The sequence below is a fragment of the Pituophis catenifer genome, unplaced genomic scaffold (genome assembly GCF_029215685.1).
Source record: "Pituophis catenifer annectens isolate HBS135680 unplaced genomic scaffold, rPitCat1.0.hap2 SCAF_6, whole genome shotgun sequence".
Lineage (NCBI taxonomy): Eukaryota > Metazoa > Chordata > Lepidosauria > Squamata > Colubridae > Pituophis > Pituophis catenifer.
The window spans coordinates 26,908,485-26,927,262 of NW_027256886.1; the positions used below are offsets into that span (position 1 = coordinate 26,908,485).

General features: G+C 34.7%; 1 protein-coding gene across 1 annotated transcript in view; it reads left to right on the forward strand.

The window, feature by feature from the left end:
• PLOD2 (procollagen-lysine,2-oxoglutarate 5-dioxygenase 2) overlaps positions 1 to 18,778 on the forward strand; it is a 65,204-nt gene that overhangs the window by 31,381 nt on the left and 15,045 nt on the right. Inside the window, exons 4-11 of the mRNA XM_070946370.1 lie at positions 1,346 to 1,509; positions 5,065 to 5,177; positions 7,037 to 7,100; positions 8,356 to 8,453; positions 8,685 to 8,786; positions 10,824 to 10,949; positions 13,753 to 13,874; positions 17,509 to 17,613. Of these exons, the coding sequence (XP_070802471.1) occupies positions 1,346 to 1,509; positions 5,065 to 5,177; positions 7,037 to 7,100; positions 8,356 to 8,453; positions 8,685 to 8,786; positions 10,824 to 10,949; positions 13,753 to 13,874; positions 17,509 to 17,613 (894 nt within the window). The remainder of the gene's footprint in view (positions 1 to 1,345; positions 1,510 to 5,064; positions 5,178 to 7,036; positions 7,101 to 8,355; positions 8,454 to 8,684; positions 8,787 to 10,823; positions 10,950 to 13,752; positions 13,875 to 17,508; positions 17,614 to 18,778) is intronic.

Sequence of the window (18,778 nt, forward strand, 5' to 3'; positions counted from 1 at the left end):
GTTAAGAACCAACTATTTTGGAAACTATTCTCAACCAATTTCTTTCTGGGCATGTAAAACACAGGGCACATTATACCCAATGCACACTGTTTTACATTCATTTTTTCCATCAGTCCTGATTAAGGTTGAATGAAAGAAAATTTGCCATTGAAATTTCTTTCAAAGAAGAAATGTTTGTTTGTTTATTTATTTGTTAAATTTATTGGCCACCCATCTGACCATGGGGCTACTCTGGGTGGCTTACAACAATAAATAAAAGGAAAAAAATGATAAAAATATTAAAACTGCAATAGTAAATGATATCGTGTAATATCATGTAATTACCTTGGGTGAAATTTTGAGCTATAGGACAGGATGGAAGAATGTCCTGTTCTGTAGCTTTGCAGCTGCTCTAGCTTTTCTGCTTCCTAAAGAATTCCTTACATGACATGTTTCAGAATAAGCCATGGAGGCTTCAGAATGGGGAAAAAATTGTGTAACAGAAGATAACAGCTTCAGCTCTATCACCTCCAACAACATTGTAAAGTAGTAAATCACACCATGGGGAATTGAATGGAATTTCTCAGGAGTGTGGAAAAGTATGCCCAAAAATGAAATTTATGGGGGAAAAAAACTTGTGAGGAATGTTGGGGGTTTCTGCACATTGCTCTCAGCAGTAGAAGGAACATACTGAAAAGCACAGTAAATGGTCTCTCTCCCATGCCATTTGTCTACAATTCTTTCAGAAAATACTTTTCATCCTTTTGGCTCCAATATTGAAAATACATTAAGATGAGGAAAAATGGCTACAGCGATAAATGGACAGAAGCAAATAGACGAAAAGTATCCAGCAGATTCTGACAGGTTCTGGAGAACCAGTAGCAGAATTTTGAGCAGTTCGGAGAACCAGCAAATACCACCTCTGGCTGGTCCCAGAGTGGGGTGGGAATTGAAATTTTGTAATATCTTCCCCCAGGAGTGGGGAGGGAATGGGGATTTTGCAGTATCCTTCCTGTTCCATGCCCACCAAGCCACACCATGCCCATGAAGCCACACCCACAGAACCGGTAGTAAAAATAAATTGGATTTCATCACTGGGCTAATCTATATATTCCTTTCAATAGCATGATTGGTTTTGAATGAAAAATTGGAAGTAACCTGATTCGGTTTAAGGCTAAGTAAATGAAGTGAAAAAAAAAAGTAGAGTAGTCTCATTTTTCTAAATGTAAAGCTTACATCTGTATAACATCTGTATCCATACACTATAAAGGTAGAATTGTTCTCTTTTATTTCAGTGTTAAATGCTGCTATCGAAATGTAGAAATACTTTTTAACAGTCATTTTTTCTACTCTCTTCAAACTTCAGCTATGATGTTATATTTGCTGGAGGACCTGAGGAATTATTGAAGAAATTCCAGCAAGTTAATCACAAAGTTGTATTTGCAGCAGATGGCTTGATATGGCCCGATAAAAGATTATCTGACAAATACCCGATTGTCCGCAGTGGAAAACGATTCCTTAATTCTGGAGGCAAGTAGTATTTTTTGAAAGCAAAAGTTTCTGTTGCCTGCTCTTGGAAAAATGATTTTTTGTTTTCTTTGTTAATTACAATTTGAAACATTTTGAAGACAAAATGTACATTATTAGTAAAAATAATTTCAGATAAGTTTGCCTCATTTTTCATCTCCTTTCCTTATGAGCAAGAGCTGAAGTAGACAAAAAGGAAGACAAAGGTAGAAAAACAGGAGAATGTTTTTCAAACTTGGCAACTTTAAGATGTGTGGATTCAGTTCCCTGATTCCCAAGAATTCCCTACGTTTGTTAAGGAATTCTAGGATCAAAATCCACATATCTTAGGGTTGCCAACTTGGAAGACCACTGCTATAGACAGAAACTGACCCATTATTTATAAAATAACATAGAGTTGTTTTCTTTCACAACTAGCTCATTTGAAGAATGTTGCAGAAATTCCTCTGAATGTTTTTCAGGCAAGGAAAATTGCTTAGGCAAATTTGCACTTTCCTAAAAATACTCTTAACTGCAAGGTATGTTATAGTTATCACAGATAGCCTGTTATTATGTGACACTAACAAAGATGATTAAATATAGAAACTACAATCTTTCTGTACTGGAATGATTCATGTTCTCCTTTGTCCTTTCCTGGGCTGAATTGAATGTTTCTTTCTTAGCTTTGTTCTGTAACATTTCAAGAAATTAAAATGGTTGCTGGCTGCTTCGTCATCTGTCATCTAAGAACTCTAGCCAGAATTATCTTAATACATTTTTAATTAATACATATGTATTTTTGTGTTGTTACCTCATGTACACTTTTCCCTGCTACACCAGCTTTTGTGTGTGCTTTTCCTTGTAATCACGTGTTATAAATTTGCCTTCACATTTGGTACCATGTTCTAGTTTGTGTGCTAATTGGTTAGATTAACATTAAAATGGAAACTGAACGATTTATTATCTTATCTTATTTGAACTAAGGTAGGATGCCTCTGTGGGTATTTTAGCCATTTGGATAATTTGGAATTTCAGTCAGTTCTGCAGATACTTCACTGTTTTTATATATATTTTTAAGGGAGGCATTGTTTTAGGTCAAGAGGTTACAGTTTTTATTTTACTTTTATTTTACTTTATTCTATTTTTTTTTACCTGAGGTTTGTTACCATGCCATCTCTCTAACAGGCATTCATGAGACTTTGGTTCCAGCAAATGGAGTCAGGAACTATCAAACATGATTGATTGATTGATTGATTGGAAGGAATAAAAAGTTTATCTACTATATCTTAATTATTCCTCTTTTTAAAAAAGAAATCTAATAATTTAATCACATGAAATATTTTTATCAGCCTTCTGTTATGTCAAAGCAGAACCACCTCATAAATAGAAAGTTGATGCATTTCTGCAATCCAAGATTGTAAATCTGAAATACTCATATATTTCCAAGATAAAGTAATGATCTTCTTTAATTCCTTAATGCTCAATAAATCCAAATTTATTTATATAAATTCCAGGTTTGGGATGTATAATTCAAAAGTATGTTCATATATTTAAACATATCAATCTTTTTATTGTTGTATTAAGACGTATATTGATATTTTTTTCACCAGCTAAAATAATGAACAACTGATAATATTATTAGAGCAGAAGTAGGCAGTCAATTGTCATACTGATTTTTGTTGGTATGAAGTTTTTCAAGAATAAATAAGAGGTGAATTAAGCTCACAGGATATTTGACACATTGATTTTATTTCATTTGTAATAAGAATGACAGAAAATGGAACTGCTGTAGGCTATTTTGGTGCCTGGTTTTAGGAAAACAAAACCATAAATCAACAACAGAATTCATTAGGAAAGATTTGATTTTTCCAATGTGCATCTGTGGGTTATCTTCGTTATTATTTGCTTATATATACAATATTGCTGATTTGAATGTTATGCTGTGGTTTATATTTGTTATTTTGAAATCCCAAATCATCCTTGTAAAAACTTCTTTGAAGACTTTCAAGAGAACTTGTACTGAATATAAAGATTTTAAATTAGGGGTGTCAAATTGGCGGCCCACGGGCCGGATGAGTCATGCACAAGCCACGCCCACCCCAGAACCACAAAGGGAAAAATGTCACAATATGGCATGTAACAACAATGTGCTGCCCCAAGTTTGACACCAGTGTTTTAAATGATATAAATTATTTTGCTATTAAATAAGGCTGACATATAACATTGGGTTACTACTAATGATTTACCAGAAAAATATCTGAGATATTGTTAATCAGACTTGTATATACATCATGTCTTTCAATCCCTAACACTCCCATTTAAGTTTTCTATGAGATTGCTGAACTCTTACACTGGTTAAGATACCTTTACAATGTGCTCTTGTGTATAGCATGGTATGCTAAAGCTATGATTCTATGCAAATTTATATCTAAGGAAGACCCATGTCTCTATTACTTTGTTTTGCTTTTCTCATTTTATATAACATATTTTTATTGCCCTGGGTCAGTGTTGGTGAACCTTTTCGGCACTGAGTGCCAAAACGGGAATGCGCGTGCACATGCCGGGAACTGGAAGACCACCTGGGCAGTGCACATACGTATACTGGGCAGCTGCTCTTCCAGTTTCTGGTGCATGCAAGCGCACTGTCCAGGTGGTCTTCTGATTTTTTATGTACATGTGTGTGTAAAGACCAACTGTCCAGTGCGCCTGCACATGCCAGAAACGAAAGAGCAGCTGCCCGGTGCGCATTCGCATGGTGGGAAGATGATCTTCCAGTTTCCAGCACGTGAATGCAGACCTGCCACCTGGTCTTCTGGTTTCTGGCATGCATGCACACGCAAAGACCAGCTGGCCAGTGTGCATGCACGCATCGGAAGTGGGAAGATCATTTTTCTGGCACATGCATGGGAGGCTGCTCTGTGAGTGTGAAGGCCATCTGGCCGGCACACCGGAACCTGGAAGCAACGGGTGACACCTCATATGCCTGGAGAGATGGCTGTATGTGCCACTTCCAGCACGCATGCTATAGGTCCACCATCATGGCCCTAGGTATTCAATTTACAATAATCAACCCATAAAATTAAAATATTAATTTAAGGTTTAAGAAAAAGATTGTGGCTGCTCAGTAAAATGCAAAGTCCAAAGGAAATTTTGTAGTGCGTATATTTCACTGCATGGGAATGATGCAGGAGAAGACCTTCTCCCTTCTGCTACAGAATGAAGTCCATTTCAGAAGGCCCTTTCTTACAGATCTTTTTAGAAATGATGCATAGGATTTGATAGCAGATTTCATTTGCTATGTATGAATTACTTCACATTGGTTTTGAAACTTGCTTAAACCAAGTTACAGGGTGTCATGTCATCATCCCAACTTCATTTTCCATCAAACAATAGCAGAACTAGAATGATACCTAGAATAGTTTTTCTATTTAGGAAACAGAATGTATTTCAAGAAATAAATATCAAGAAATCTCCAGCAACAAATTGGTACAACTTCTCCAAAAAGGTTATTAGAATTTGCTAAAGTTTAATGGTTGGTGTCCTAGAAAATATCAAATTGTTTTTTATGGTTTATTTCAGGATTTATTGGTTATTCACCAAATGTAAATGATATTGTACAACAATGGGACCTCCAAGATAGTGATGATGATCAGCTTTTTTATACAAAAATTTATATTGATCCACTGAAGAGGGTAAGTAGAAGTTGATCAGCAATCAAGACAATGATTGAAAATTTCTGAAGATAATGTATTAAATACATATTTGGGGGCAGTTCACATAAATTTTACTTTTAAACAAGTACCTAAACAAGTTAGGGAAAATGTAACATAATTTCTGCAATGTTTTCCAGCAAAAATATCTTTGTTCTAACTCACATGATGTAGATGAGTGAAGAATCTTAGAATGAAAGAGTCAGCAACCTTTTGAGCTGATTTCAATCACCTGTCAGGGACATTTTATAGATTATTATCAGTTCACAGCTTGGTTGAATCCAATCTGGCTTTGAATTGTAAAACTGTTTTGCTGATTTCTCCCAAAACACCAAATGTCGTCTCCTTCATTTCTGCTTTTAGAAAATTATTCAACTGACAGACATAGTCCTGAATCCTTTTACATAATTTATTCCTTGTGTGTCCAATCACACTTGACCAATAAAGAATTCTATCCTATTCTATTTCACCATTTCATTGGATTGGAACTATATATATATAAAAGGAACCAATGTCAATATAACAGTTTCCAATGGAAACTGGTGTCAGAACAGTAAATGTTCTGACACCATAGCAAAAGCAAACAAAAGTATTGTCCTATAAACTATTGTGGATCACAACCTGCTTCTTTAGATACATGGAATATAATCAGATGAATTTTTATATAAAGCAAGAAAAAAAAAAAGAAACAAGGAAGAAAAAAAGGGACTTGTAGCAGAATTATCTCAAATGTTAACCATAAAAATTTAACAGTTTTTGTGGTCCAGCTTCCTGCATTTGACCTGCTAGTAAAATTATTACGGTAAAAAAATCTTTTTGCTTAAATTAGGGATAATTATGTTGACTAGTCTTATGGAACTGAATTCAATTTTTCATGATGGAGTTGGTGTATGTAATTCCTATGGTCAAGGATAGATATCTGAAGTCAGTTAAAAATCATTGGGAAAACTGGAATGTTTTGCACTGTATTTTGGATATGATTATTGAGATCATTCTCTTGGCTAATGTTAGGTAGTTTTAACAATGCATGTTGTTAAGACTTAGATTAGCGATATATAATGTCTACTCTCTAAAGTATTTAGATGCAGCCTCTAGCATTCCCATCAATTTTTCTGGAAGATTCAGAATATGAGACTCATAATTCTGGGACAATTGACTTAATACATTCCAGGAGGAAAAATATAGTATTTTACTGAATCCTATTATATTTTGAAACTGGGATATAGACTTCAACCTAAGAAATTATTTTTCCTTCCCTATGTGAAGATTTTAAGATGGAATGGAATTAGCCATTGATACTAAAATGATCTCATGGCTCTTTCACTCATTTGAACTGAGGCAGAGCTATAGATTCTAGAAATGGGCCTTGCTGTTCTTTTTAGAAAAACACAAATAAGCAAGGCTAATTTATGTAGGAGTCTTAACTATCCTGTTGTGTATGTAGTCTATTTTCAACTTTTTATTCTGATCTTTTAAAGATGGTAATCTTTTAGCGTTATTTGGCAGATATTCTTGTACTATATACTGCCAAGTCACTATTTTCTGAAAAGCCATGAACTTCTCTTGGCCTTTGGAACAGAAAGCAAATCTCTGGTATTAGTGACATATAAACAATGTCTTAACAAAGTATATATTATTGATGAGGGTAAATCTGGATGACATGATGAATTATGAACATGATGATATATGGAACATTGCAAAAGAAATTGTGTGCGTGTGTTTGTTTAAAAGAATTGCCTGTGAAACATCTGGTCATTATATAACACTATTTGAATTTAGTTTTATACTTAACTTTACTTTATACGGCCACTTCTACCATATTTTCTCTTCTTATACTTTAGGAACGTATTAATATTACCTTGGATCACAAATGCAATATTTTCCAGACCCTAAATGGAGCTGTTGGTATGTATATTAAAAGTACATGTTAAGTGATGAAATATTCATTCATTCATTCATTCAACTTATATTCGGCCCATCTCATTAGAGGTGACTCTAGGTGGCTTACAAACAATACAATTATTGCTTCTTCTTTGCCAATGTTGTAATTCTTGCCCATGATATAAGGAATTCAGACTACATGATTTAGATTTGCCTGACTGAAGAAATGGATATAAAATGATTCTCATACTTGAAGAAATGCTATTTGTCTTCATGAAACACTTCATAACACTTCAACTTTTCATAGTGTCTCTTACGTGGGAATCTGCAGCAGTGGGGGTTTCATCAAAATAACTAAGCATGTACTGTAGTGTCATGACATAACCTCTACCCTTTAAGTATTTTAACTACATAACCTCTACATAATGCTTGAATGCAGCACTATAATGCAACTGCCAAAGAATTCACATTTGCATTTTAATGTTGCAATATGCATGATTTGCCGCTACCACAGAATCTGTCTCTTGTCTTAGTTACATGCCAGAGCTGAGAAACAGGTCTTCTCGGGAACTGCATCAACATGAAAGGTTCTTTTAGTTTTCATAAGTGTTGAGAAAGAATGCTGGAAATGTGAAGATGCCACGTTGCATCACAAATTTTAAAGTGAAGCTCTCCTTTGAAGATTTCAAAATTTTGTATGAAATTAGTGGTCATGGATAACAGAGCTTGAGGTATATGCTTCACTTATTTACCAAAAATATTCAAATCTCAAGAAGGCTCGGAATTAATTGAACATTAATTCTAGGTTTTAAAAAATTAATTTATTGAAATTAGTTTTCATCCAAATATCATCCAGTTTTTAATTTCCTGGCAATAGACATAGGAATAGAAGAAAGAATGGAATAGATGAGGGGAAAAAATGCCAATTTATAATTTTTCCACAGAATTTGAAAAAACTCTGAATAGATGTTAATTTCCCCCCCTCCAAAAAGGGGGAGGGGAGACGACATCCAATCCCTTAATATTAAGAGAAGATAGTAGAGTTACTCATTTAGAATACTATTCTTTCAATATTTTAGTAATTAATACATTTAATACCTATGGCTTTTTAATATCTTTTATAATATATATGGTATTTTTGAATTTTGTAATGAGTAGTTAGAAAATTACAAAATTAGGTGAGACTCTATGGATGCTTAGAAAGCTGCCCAAAATGTTGTATCATCCTTGTTTGAGTAAGCACCAGTTGAAGTGTTATTAATTTCTTTATGGGCTGCAGATGAAGTTCTTCTGAAATTTGAAGATGGAAGAGCCAGAGCAAGGAATTCTATACATGATACTCTTCCAGTCACTCTTCATGGAAATGGCCCAACAAAAGTAAGTGAAAGTCACTTAATTTCAATATGAGCTTTTCCACATAACAGCAAAAAAATAGAAGTTCATTTGTTAATAGCAAAGCAACAGTGGTAGGAAGGATCAATGCATTTCATGAAATTTCATAGCCAAATTCACTTTGTTCCATTAAGTGAATAGATCTTATTTAAAAGCTAGAAATGATAATCTATTGAATTGACTTGATTGTGGTTTCTTCTTTCATTCTTAACCTAGTTTAATCTCAATTACTTCGGAAATTATATGCCTAATGGCTGGACTCGTGAAACAGGATGTGGTGTCTGTGATTCAGATTTATTAGAAATAGCTACATTGTCTGTAAGTATATGCTGCATGCACTTGAACTGTAATGTAAATGATACATTATCCAGTTGTCCATAACTGTCTCCTCTCCTTTCATACCCTTGCATCCAACAGATATTGTCATCTTTCTTTTCTCTTATCTAACTACCATTTATCTATAAAATGATGGTGGAAACTGATTTCTGTTATGTAAAAATAATTATAACTTTATATGGAAATTCAGAACGGAATGTAAAAAATTTTCTCCATGAGACAGTCCTGGCCTCCTATTTCTAAAGTTTACTAGGGAAAATCTTGGCATTTCAAGAGAGGTAATAGCCTTCCTGGATCAAACCCATGATGGACACTAACAGTCTCCGGGGGGAGGGGGGGAAGGGTGGCAAAAATTATGAAACTCAACTTTGGAACTTTTCTCCCGATTTCCCCTTTTTCTACCTCTTCACCAAAAAGAACAAGGTACAGTCCAATATTGTAGATTGAAAAGCAACATCCAAGCAAAGAGGGGGCTACCAGTTCCCAGTCATTATTGCATATGATTCAGATGTCTCTCATCTAACTAAGATGAGGAGAATAACAAATCACCAGAAGCTTCCAGAAAACTGATTTTGCTCAATGCCTCAAAAAATCTTCAAAACTGGTTCAAGAAACCAGAATTGTAATGGACCCAAAAGCAGAAAACAAGTTCTCAGAGACTTACAATTCTGTTTAATGGCTTCTCTTTCTCAGTACGGTAAGCCAAATTACTGAGGCACAATGGGGGATCCCTATAATGCCAAAAAATCTTTCTTTTGGCTGTTAAAAGTAGTCTTTTTTGTTCTTAAGCCCACTAATTTAATACCTGGCCCCACAGCCTGGTGGATGCTTCCATGATAACTCTGATCTCATGGACCATATATAATAAAAGTGGGGAAATAGTTGTTCTCTGCCAAAGACACGAAATGGAGATTCTGCAAAAGATTGCAAATGGGTTTCTTTGCTACCTCAGTTTTGTCAGGGTTTTTCTAACCTTTGTAGAAAATGTAACTTGTTTTCTCTCATCAAAGCATAGAAAGTTTGGATAGAAATGAATAATGTACACAACGCCCTCTTCTTCATGGCATAAGTTAGTCTGGGCAGTGCCTAGTTTTCAGCCAGAGGAACAGCACTAACATTTACCCTAAGAGACAACTATGGCAGAATTTTGGGTTCTTTATTCTCTGAGCTTGCTTGTTTTCTTGAAGACATTTCATTACCAAGCTAGATAAGACTATCAATGCATAGGGAAATGGTGCTTGCTGATTTGTTATAAACTACCACATAAATTTACCATACAAATATAAATATTACATAGCTGTTGTTATTCTTGTTGTTAGTTTGTGAATAGTATTAAGAGAGATTAAACTGAAACAGATACAGGGAAATTCTCAACATTTCCAATTGACATAAACCTGTATTTCAAGATGAAGAATAGTGTCAGTGATTTTAAGATTTATTCTATATGATGGCATTATCTATTTTTTAATTAAAGGATTTGCAAATGCAATCCTAGTGATTATACCTAAGTTCATATTTTACTTTTTGTGTTTTAACTTCACAGAATTTTTCCTTTGGCTCAGACACTTTGCTATGTTGGTATTGGAAAGCCACACATAATAAAGTATAATCTCTCCTCCCTCCCAGATTGCTATTCTATATTATGTTTTAGAAAGATTAAAATCAACACTTGAATGGGTCCCTTCTTAGTTATATAAAAGTCTTGAAAACTATGCACCCATATTATTACTATGAAATCTTATACATGCATACTAAATAGTTAAGCTCCATGAAATCCAATAGAATGTATTCCTAGGTAAATAGTTAAAGGATTTCAGGCAAAACTAATTATTATAGTAGTTTATAAAGCATCAGTTATTTGGTATAATTTAAAGTATTCAGTAATGTGTGGAAAATACTAATTCAGAAAAGAGTGCCTTTTTTCAAGGTTCATAATAGTAGTTCATTGTTCTTACAATTACAAAGATTTTGAACTCAGTCCTTTTCTTGGGTCTGTACCTTTACTCTTATTGTTTTTAGGAGGTGCCAGCAGTAACAATTGGTGTTTTCATTGAACAACCAACTCCTTTCCTATCAAAGTGTTTAGACAGAATATTGAATCTGGAATATGCAAAAGAAAAACTTAGCATCTTCATTCATAATAATGTAAGTATTTTATAAATAGGCAATTAATAGGTAATTTTTGTAAATCAGTAAATGACTCAATTTATAATATAGACTGATAGTAAAATAACATTAAACTTTTAGATTGGGGTGTCAAACTGGCGGCCTGCAGGCTAGATGCATCATGCACAGACCATGCCCACCCCAGCTCCACAAATGGGAAAAATGTTGCAAAACATCACATGACAGCAACGTGACGCGGCGAGTTTGACATCCGTGTCTTAGATGATTCTGCTGTTACATGTGATATAATATGCATAACGTGTATGTACATAGTAAAATTTCATCTCAAGTTGGTGTTTCTGTTGTCTCTCCAATGCATTGTTCTTTCAAATCTTAAAGCACTGGTTCCTTTGTCTTTAGGAATTATTTCTAATTTAATTTTAACTTGTTAGTCTTAATTGTACTTTTAACTGTTAATTTATGAGATTTGGATTTAATTTTTTAACTTTTTATTAGATATTTCTTAACTGTTGTGAGTCGCCTTGAGTCTGGCTGGAGATAGGGCGGCATATAAATATTATTATTATTATTATTATTATTATTATTATTATTATTATTATTATTATTATTATTATTATTTAAAAAAAAACTCTGCATGGCCAATACTTGAAAAGTATTGAAGGCAAAGCTGACCAGAAACTAACTTGGAACTGGTTAAGATCAGGAGTACTGAAAAAAGAAACAGAAAGCTTTATATTGGCAGCTCAAGAACAAGCCCTAGCCACAAACTGCATGAAGGCAAAAATTCAACATGTTACCACCAACAGCAAATGCCGACTCTGCAATGAGAAAGATGAGACAGTCAACCACCTGATCAGTGGGTGCAGCAAAATTTCACAAACTGACTACCTACAATGCCATGACCGTGTTGCTAAGATCATTCACTGGAAATTGTGCCAGAAGTTTGGATTTCAGTACAGCAAAAATCACTGGGAACATCAGATTGAGAAAGTTTTAGAGAATGAGAAACTCAAGATCTTGTGGGACTTTAGGATTCAGACTGACAGGCACTTGGTCCACAACACACCTGACATAACAATAGTTGAAAAGAAAAAAGTATGGTTCATTGACATTGCAATACCTGGTGATGCACGGATTGAAGATAAGCAGCAAGAAAAAATCACAAAGTACCGGGACTTGCAAATTGAAGTTGAGCGACTGTGGAAAAAGAAATTGTGTGTTGTCCCGATTGTAATTGGAGTCCTTGGAGCAATACCCAAAGGGCTACCCCGCTATTTAGAAATTCTAAATTTGCCGGACTTGAACATTTTGACTCTACAAAAAACCACCTTACTCGGAACAGCTTACATCCTCCGACGATACCTTAACAGTTCCTAGGTCCTTGGTTAGGACTCGAGCTGCTGAGCTATTAACCAGACTCAAAGGCTGTGAATCTCACTAAAGATTAACCAATAATAAAAAAAAACTCACTAATACACTAACTATGCTGGTGTATTTCCAGGTGCAATTCAAAGTGCTGGTTGCCCCTTTAAAGCCCTATATGGCTTCGGACCAGGTTACCTGAGGGACTGTCTTTTTCCAAGAGTCTATCTATCCAATTTGTTCCAGCAGATTGGGCATGTGACAAATCTCAGTAGCCAAAAAATGCTGATTGGCAGGAACTAAAAGATGTATCTTCTCTGCTATATTCTCTACTTTATGGAATATTCTCCCTTCAGAGATTAGAATGCCTCCAATCCTGATTGCTGTTTGCAAAGTTCTAAAACCTGGGCTGTGTACCTGGGCTTGGGTTTTGGGATGTGTTAAGGCCCTGTATCTTGGCTTTACTGATGTACTGTCAGATTCTGTATGTATTTGTTTTCTGCATGTTTTACAGTTTTATTATCTTTACTTGTTTTACTTGATTTATAATTTATAATTGTAAGCCACCCAGAGTCACTTGTTTGAACTGGGCTGCTCTAGAAATTGAATAAGTAAATAAATATCCAAAATGTTTCTTTAGCCCAACTGTTTAGGGCAGGGGTGTCAAACTCGCGTCAAGTCGTCGTCACGTGACGTATTGTGACTTCCCCCCCTTCGCTAAACCGGGCGTGAGCACTGCCAGCGCGTATTGCATACGGCCTACAGGCCGTGAGTTTAACATCCCTGGTTTAGGGACATTTTTTTCAATCTAACTACAAAGGTAGAGATGGATGGAAGTAGACATTGTGTTATCAATCTGGGTGAATATTTTATTTGAATTATTATCTGCATCCTGAACATCCTATTACCCACTTCTACCTTTTTAGTTTCCTGTTGAGTGTCATTAAATTGAAAAAATAGAGCCAAAATTGATGCAATTTCCTCAATGTTATTTTAAAGTAATGATATTTGGAGAATAGATTCTAAGGCTGCAGGCAGCAGTAGAAGCACCCATAAATGGGAAGAATGGGAAGGTGGCTGTCACTATGCAGTTGAATGGCCATCATCTTTTTCATGGTCTGTTTGTTCCTATATTTAGAGTGTGTGTGTGTGTGTGTGTGTGTGTGTGTGTGTGTGTGTGTTTGTGTGTGTGTTTGTGTCTGTCTGTCTGTCTGTCTCTCTCTCTCTCTGTGCATATTCCATATGATCAATGGGGTGAACTCCGGGTCTCGTCTAAATACCATGTGAGGAAAAATCTGGCAGAAAAATTTTGAAGTAAGAATAATCCATTTATAATCTGTTTCAGATGTGTAGAGTTTTCATTTCAGTTTCCATTTTGTCTGCTGTTTATTTTACTGCATGTTTAGTTCTTGTAGTTTTACTAATTTCTCATTAATTCTCTCTCTTAAAACATTTCCAGGAGGTTTATCATGAAAAGGATATAAAAATCTTTTGGGAAAAAGCCAAGAATATAATTAAAACTATAAAAATTGTTGGACCTGAAGAAAATCTGAGTCAAGCCAATGCCAGGAACATGGGAATGTAATTTAATTTTAATTATTTATCCTTCCAGTGCATATATTAGAAGAGATAATGATCTTGATTAAAGGGTTTTAATTCACATGAATAAACATATATAAAGGATATATATAAAAAGAATTGTTTTAATTAAGTGCCTCAGTTATGTGTTCATACACATTTTCTCTTTGTGGGATTGTTTGATTTATAAGTTTTTCAGTATGTTAGAGAAATATATTGAAACAGAGCAGGTGGGATGCATTATTCATCAGCCTTCTGCTAACTTCATTGTTTTCAGTTTATTTTATCAAATTTCTTCACTAACCTTTAAGAGGTTTGAAAGCAACTGTCTTTTAAATTCAATATTCAGAAATATTTACATAAGTACTAACAATGAAGCAAAAAATTAAAAAGCAACAAAAATAGGGAATCAATATGCATGGAATAAAACAATAAGAATAAAATAAGACATTCAACAAAAGTGAAGATTATAAAGCTGTCTTTATCTGTTCTGGATAGCTATTATAATAGGCATACGTTCAGTGTATCCGGAAAGAGTGTTTCATACCTTTTGCCATAAAAAAAAGGCCTCAGATCATCTTTTTTTTTTGTACATATATGAATAACATTTATATTTAAAATTAAACAAAAGGATTCCTTCTCAACCTGATGGGTGGGATGTGTCTTCTTCAGTCTCAATTCTTATATGAGAGGCCTCGGAGTTCTGCTCATTATCTTAGCTATTTGTAGTTGTTCCTAGCATTGTAGTCCTTTGGATAGAGAGCTCTGATGTTCCTGGGATCTGTTGAGTCACTTAGAAGTCACAGTCCCAAGTCCCCTATCCTCATTTGGACCACTTTGCTTTCCACATCCTCTCTGGAATGCTACTAGAATAGCAAATGTACAGTAATCTACAGTTAGCTTGCAAAGTCCTTGATGCTTTCTGAGCTTACTTTTTTTCTTGCAGGCCTTTCATTCCCCAACCTAGGTCGGGAAATGAAAAATCTGCAAGAAAATAACCAAGCTCACAGACCGCCGAGGACCCCTCATATCAATCATAAAATACAAATATTCTCTTTTGTTAGTACTATAGCTTGTACTATTTGGACGTTTTAAACTTAATTCTTTCAGGAAGCAGGAGTTACTTGGCATCTTGGAAAGTAGTTTAATGCAATTAGGGTATAGCTACAGAACTCTGAAAGCCTTTCAAAGCCCCTTTCTAATCCAGCTGATGTACCAAACCCAAGAAGACTTTTTCAGTCTTTTTACTTTCCCATGATTTAGATCTTGTTGGTAATGGTTCCACATTCTCCTGACATTCCATCACAGCCAAGAAAAGATCTAATGCAGAGGCAATGTTGTTTGAGTCATTTTCCCATTTCAAAGTTGGATAGCTTATTTTTAAGATTACTGTAAAGGTCATCTGAATAATTATTGCAGACAAATAATTTTGCAGACAGTTGCAAAATTCATTTCTGAATCATATTCTGGTTCATTATCCGATTCATGAGAAACCACAGTGATTTTACTGCTGAATGTTTTTTTTTGCAGTACTTTATCTAGCATATGACTTGTAACAGCTTGGGTTTATTTATTTAATATCTCACTAAGTTTTTTTCTGAACAATTAACTGTATATGTATATGTATATGTATATGTATATGTATATGTATATGTATATGTATATGTATATGTATATGTATATGTATATGTATATGTATATGTATATGCAGTGGTGGGATTCAGTATTTTTAACAACCGGTTCTGTGGGCGTGGCTTAGTTGGGGTGTGTGGCTTGGTGGTCATGTGACCGGGTGGGCGTGGCTAGCTGGTCATGTGACCGGGTGGGCGTGGCTATGTGCATAGGGACTACTCAGAGGGCTGAAAAAAGTCATTTCTGACTGGTCCTCGCACTTATGACCATCCTCACATTTATGCCCATTGCGGCAGTCTTAACAACTGTGTCAGTCATTTCACCACTACTTCTCTTCACCATGGTGACAAGATAGGGCGTAAAATGTAAAATGTGAGTACAGTCGTAAGTGCGAGGACTGGTCAAAAGTGCGAGGACCGGTCAAAAATAACTTTTTCAGCCCTCTGATTAATCCATATGCACAAAAGGATACAGCAATAGAGAGGGATGAAAGAAGGAGAAGAGAGATGGAAGAAAGAAGGAGAGACAGGGAAGGAAGAGAAGGGAGGAAGTGAAGGGAAATTAGAGTAAGAGTGAGGGTAAGAGAGGGAGGAAGAGAGGAGGAGAAGAAGAGGGGGGAAGAGAAAGTAAGAAGGAAAGAAAAGAGAGAGGTGGTAGGTTTGAGGAGAAAGATTGCTGTACAATAAAAAAGATGAAATGGAAGAAAGGCAACCCCAAACAAATATAAAGATATTAAGATAAAGAATGAATTGTTAAACTTTAAAGAATAAAAGAGAATAAATATGAATAAATAACAATAATTAGAAACACACATACAAACATACAATGCATTTTCTTTGAACAGGGTATTTGGCCAGTTCACAAATTTAAACAGTGTTTAGTCATTTCAATTAAATTTACAATTTCTATATTTCCTTTTTGCAATATTTATTCCTTATCTATTTTTTTAAAAAAACAATATTACCCTTCATCCTCATCTCTAATCTTAATCAAATTCAATTTTTCCCTTCTATTCTATATTATACCCCTTCTCATTGTCATCTATTTTTATATCCATCCATTGATTAATTATGTAATATTACAGTTGTTTAATATAAATTCAACATTTTAATATAAATCAATTCGTTATATAACTATCTTTTTTGTATATTAATCAATATGAACATGAATATTCCAATTATCCAATTTCTTACAAATCAATTATATTTACCAATAATAATAAACCAAATAATTTCCCCCATATATTCCTCCAAACCACAATTTAACCATTTCTGCTTTCAACACAATATACAATTAATAGTATCTCAATTATTACAATTCCCTATTTAAATAGACCTTTTTTTCTTTTGTGTTTTAAAATCTTGAACTCTCCTCTTTTTCCCTAAAGAGGAACTACCTCTTTAGGGAAAACTACCTTTCCACTAAAGGTAGTTTGCACCTACCTTTTTTGGTGAGGAAAAGGGAAAGAAATCTGCCTGCCTAATTTTCCAACGTTGCAGCAACAGTAAAGCAGGCTTTTACTTTCAGTTTCATTTTTCAGCATAGATAGGGGAAAAAAATCTGCACTCTTTGCAAGCAAGCAGCAGAGCCCTGAGCAAAACAGCTGAGAGCAAATCAGCTGAGAGTCGGGAGGCTGATAGAATCAAGGGGCTAATTAGCCTATGCTGAAGCTCTGCAGGCTAATAAAATTACAAAAAAACACAGAACCATTTGTTAAATTGCTGGCTCGCCCGCCCCTCGCCCACCACTATTTATTGGCAATAAATAGTGGTGCGGAGGGGTGGGGCAAGGGGCGGGGTGAGCCCGCAATTTAACAAAGGGTTCAGCCGAAACCCCTAGAACCGGCAGAATCCCACCACTGTGTATATGTATATGTTTGCGTATTATACTATTTAAGCTACCAAAGTTTACATACATACATACATATGTACAGATATTATGAATAATTTGGATGTTGGGTTGTTTATAAATCCTAATGGCTTTGCTTTCTATTCTATTTTTCAAGGGATATTTGCCGACAGAATAAAGAGTGTGACTACTATTTCAGCATTGATGCAGATGTTATTTTAACAAATCCAAATATTCTGAAGCTTCTAATAGAACAAAATAGGTATGTTTAACCTGGGGGAAATTGGCTGGGTTAGAGCTGGGTTAAGTCTAATCTCAATTTTTCATTTAGATATATTTAATAATTTTTTTTGAAACAGCTTTAGTTTTAGTGTATGTTAGATAAAATACTAATATGTTCTGTACAGTAAACTGCTCACTAAGATTACTGTCTGTTAATTATATTGTATTTCCTTCTCAGTATTTTTTTTTTCCAGGAACTTGTTCAAAAACCATTTATACAGCTTTTGAATTTGAATTTGAATTTGAAAAGAAATTGCTTCTAAATATAAGAATCCATTTCATTACACAGCAATGAACAGTTAATAGCAACCATTAATCCACCTCAGCCAGCATGGTCTACTTGGACAGGCAACTATGGAAGATTTTTCTAGCTATCCCAGTTGTTCCAGTGTAAATGCCGAAGTTAATATCTGAGGTCTTATACAGTACATGCAAAACATATATTTATCTGTCAGTTACGAAGTTATGGTATTTCAAACAATTCTTAGTTTCTGTAATGTTTATAAACCTTTGTGTATGAATTCAGAATGAACCAGATATAATATAGAATTTCCAGTTTTCTCTGGGCAAAGATATTTGAATCCTATGTGACTATCAGGATACATTCATACTGATATCTTAAAAATATCACTTATTTATTTGTTTATTTGTTTGGTATTTATTTAGATTTATTTACCACCCAACTTTAGTATACTTTGGGCAGCATAAAAAACTAGAAAAAACATAAAATATAATTAAAAACATTGAATTAGACTGCCCAGACTAAAATGGTCTAAAAGAATCCCAAGAACATAAAGAAAAACATGAGCCATCAACCAACCAACCAACCAAACAAACAAACATACATACATACAAAACAAAAATTAGGCTTGGGACCAAATCCAGGTTTTCAAAACTTTCTGGAACCTAAGAAAGGTGATGCCATACTTATCTATGGGAAAATCCTGTTCCACAGTGTGGGGCCAGTGAAGGCATGTTTCCTAGGTTTCACAAGATGGCAAAGTTTAAGAGAGGGATCCTGGAGCACACCCACACTACTGGAATGTACTAGATGGGCAGAAATTATTGGAAACAAGTAGTCTCTCAGATATCCAAGCCCTGTGCCATATAAATTCTACAGGTAGTAACCAGCATCTTATATTGCA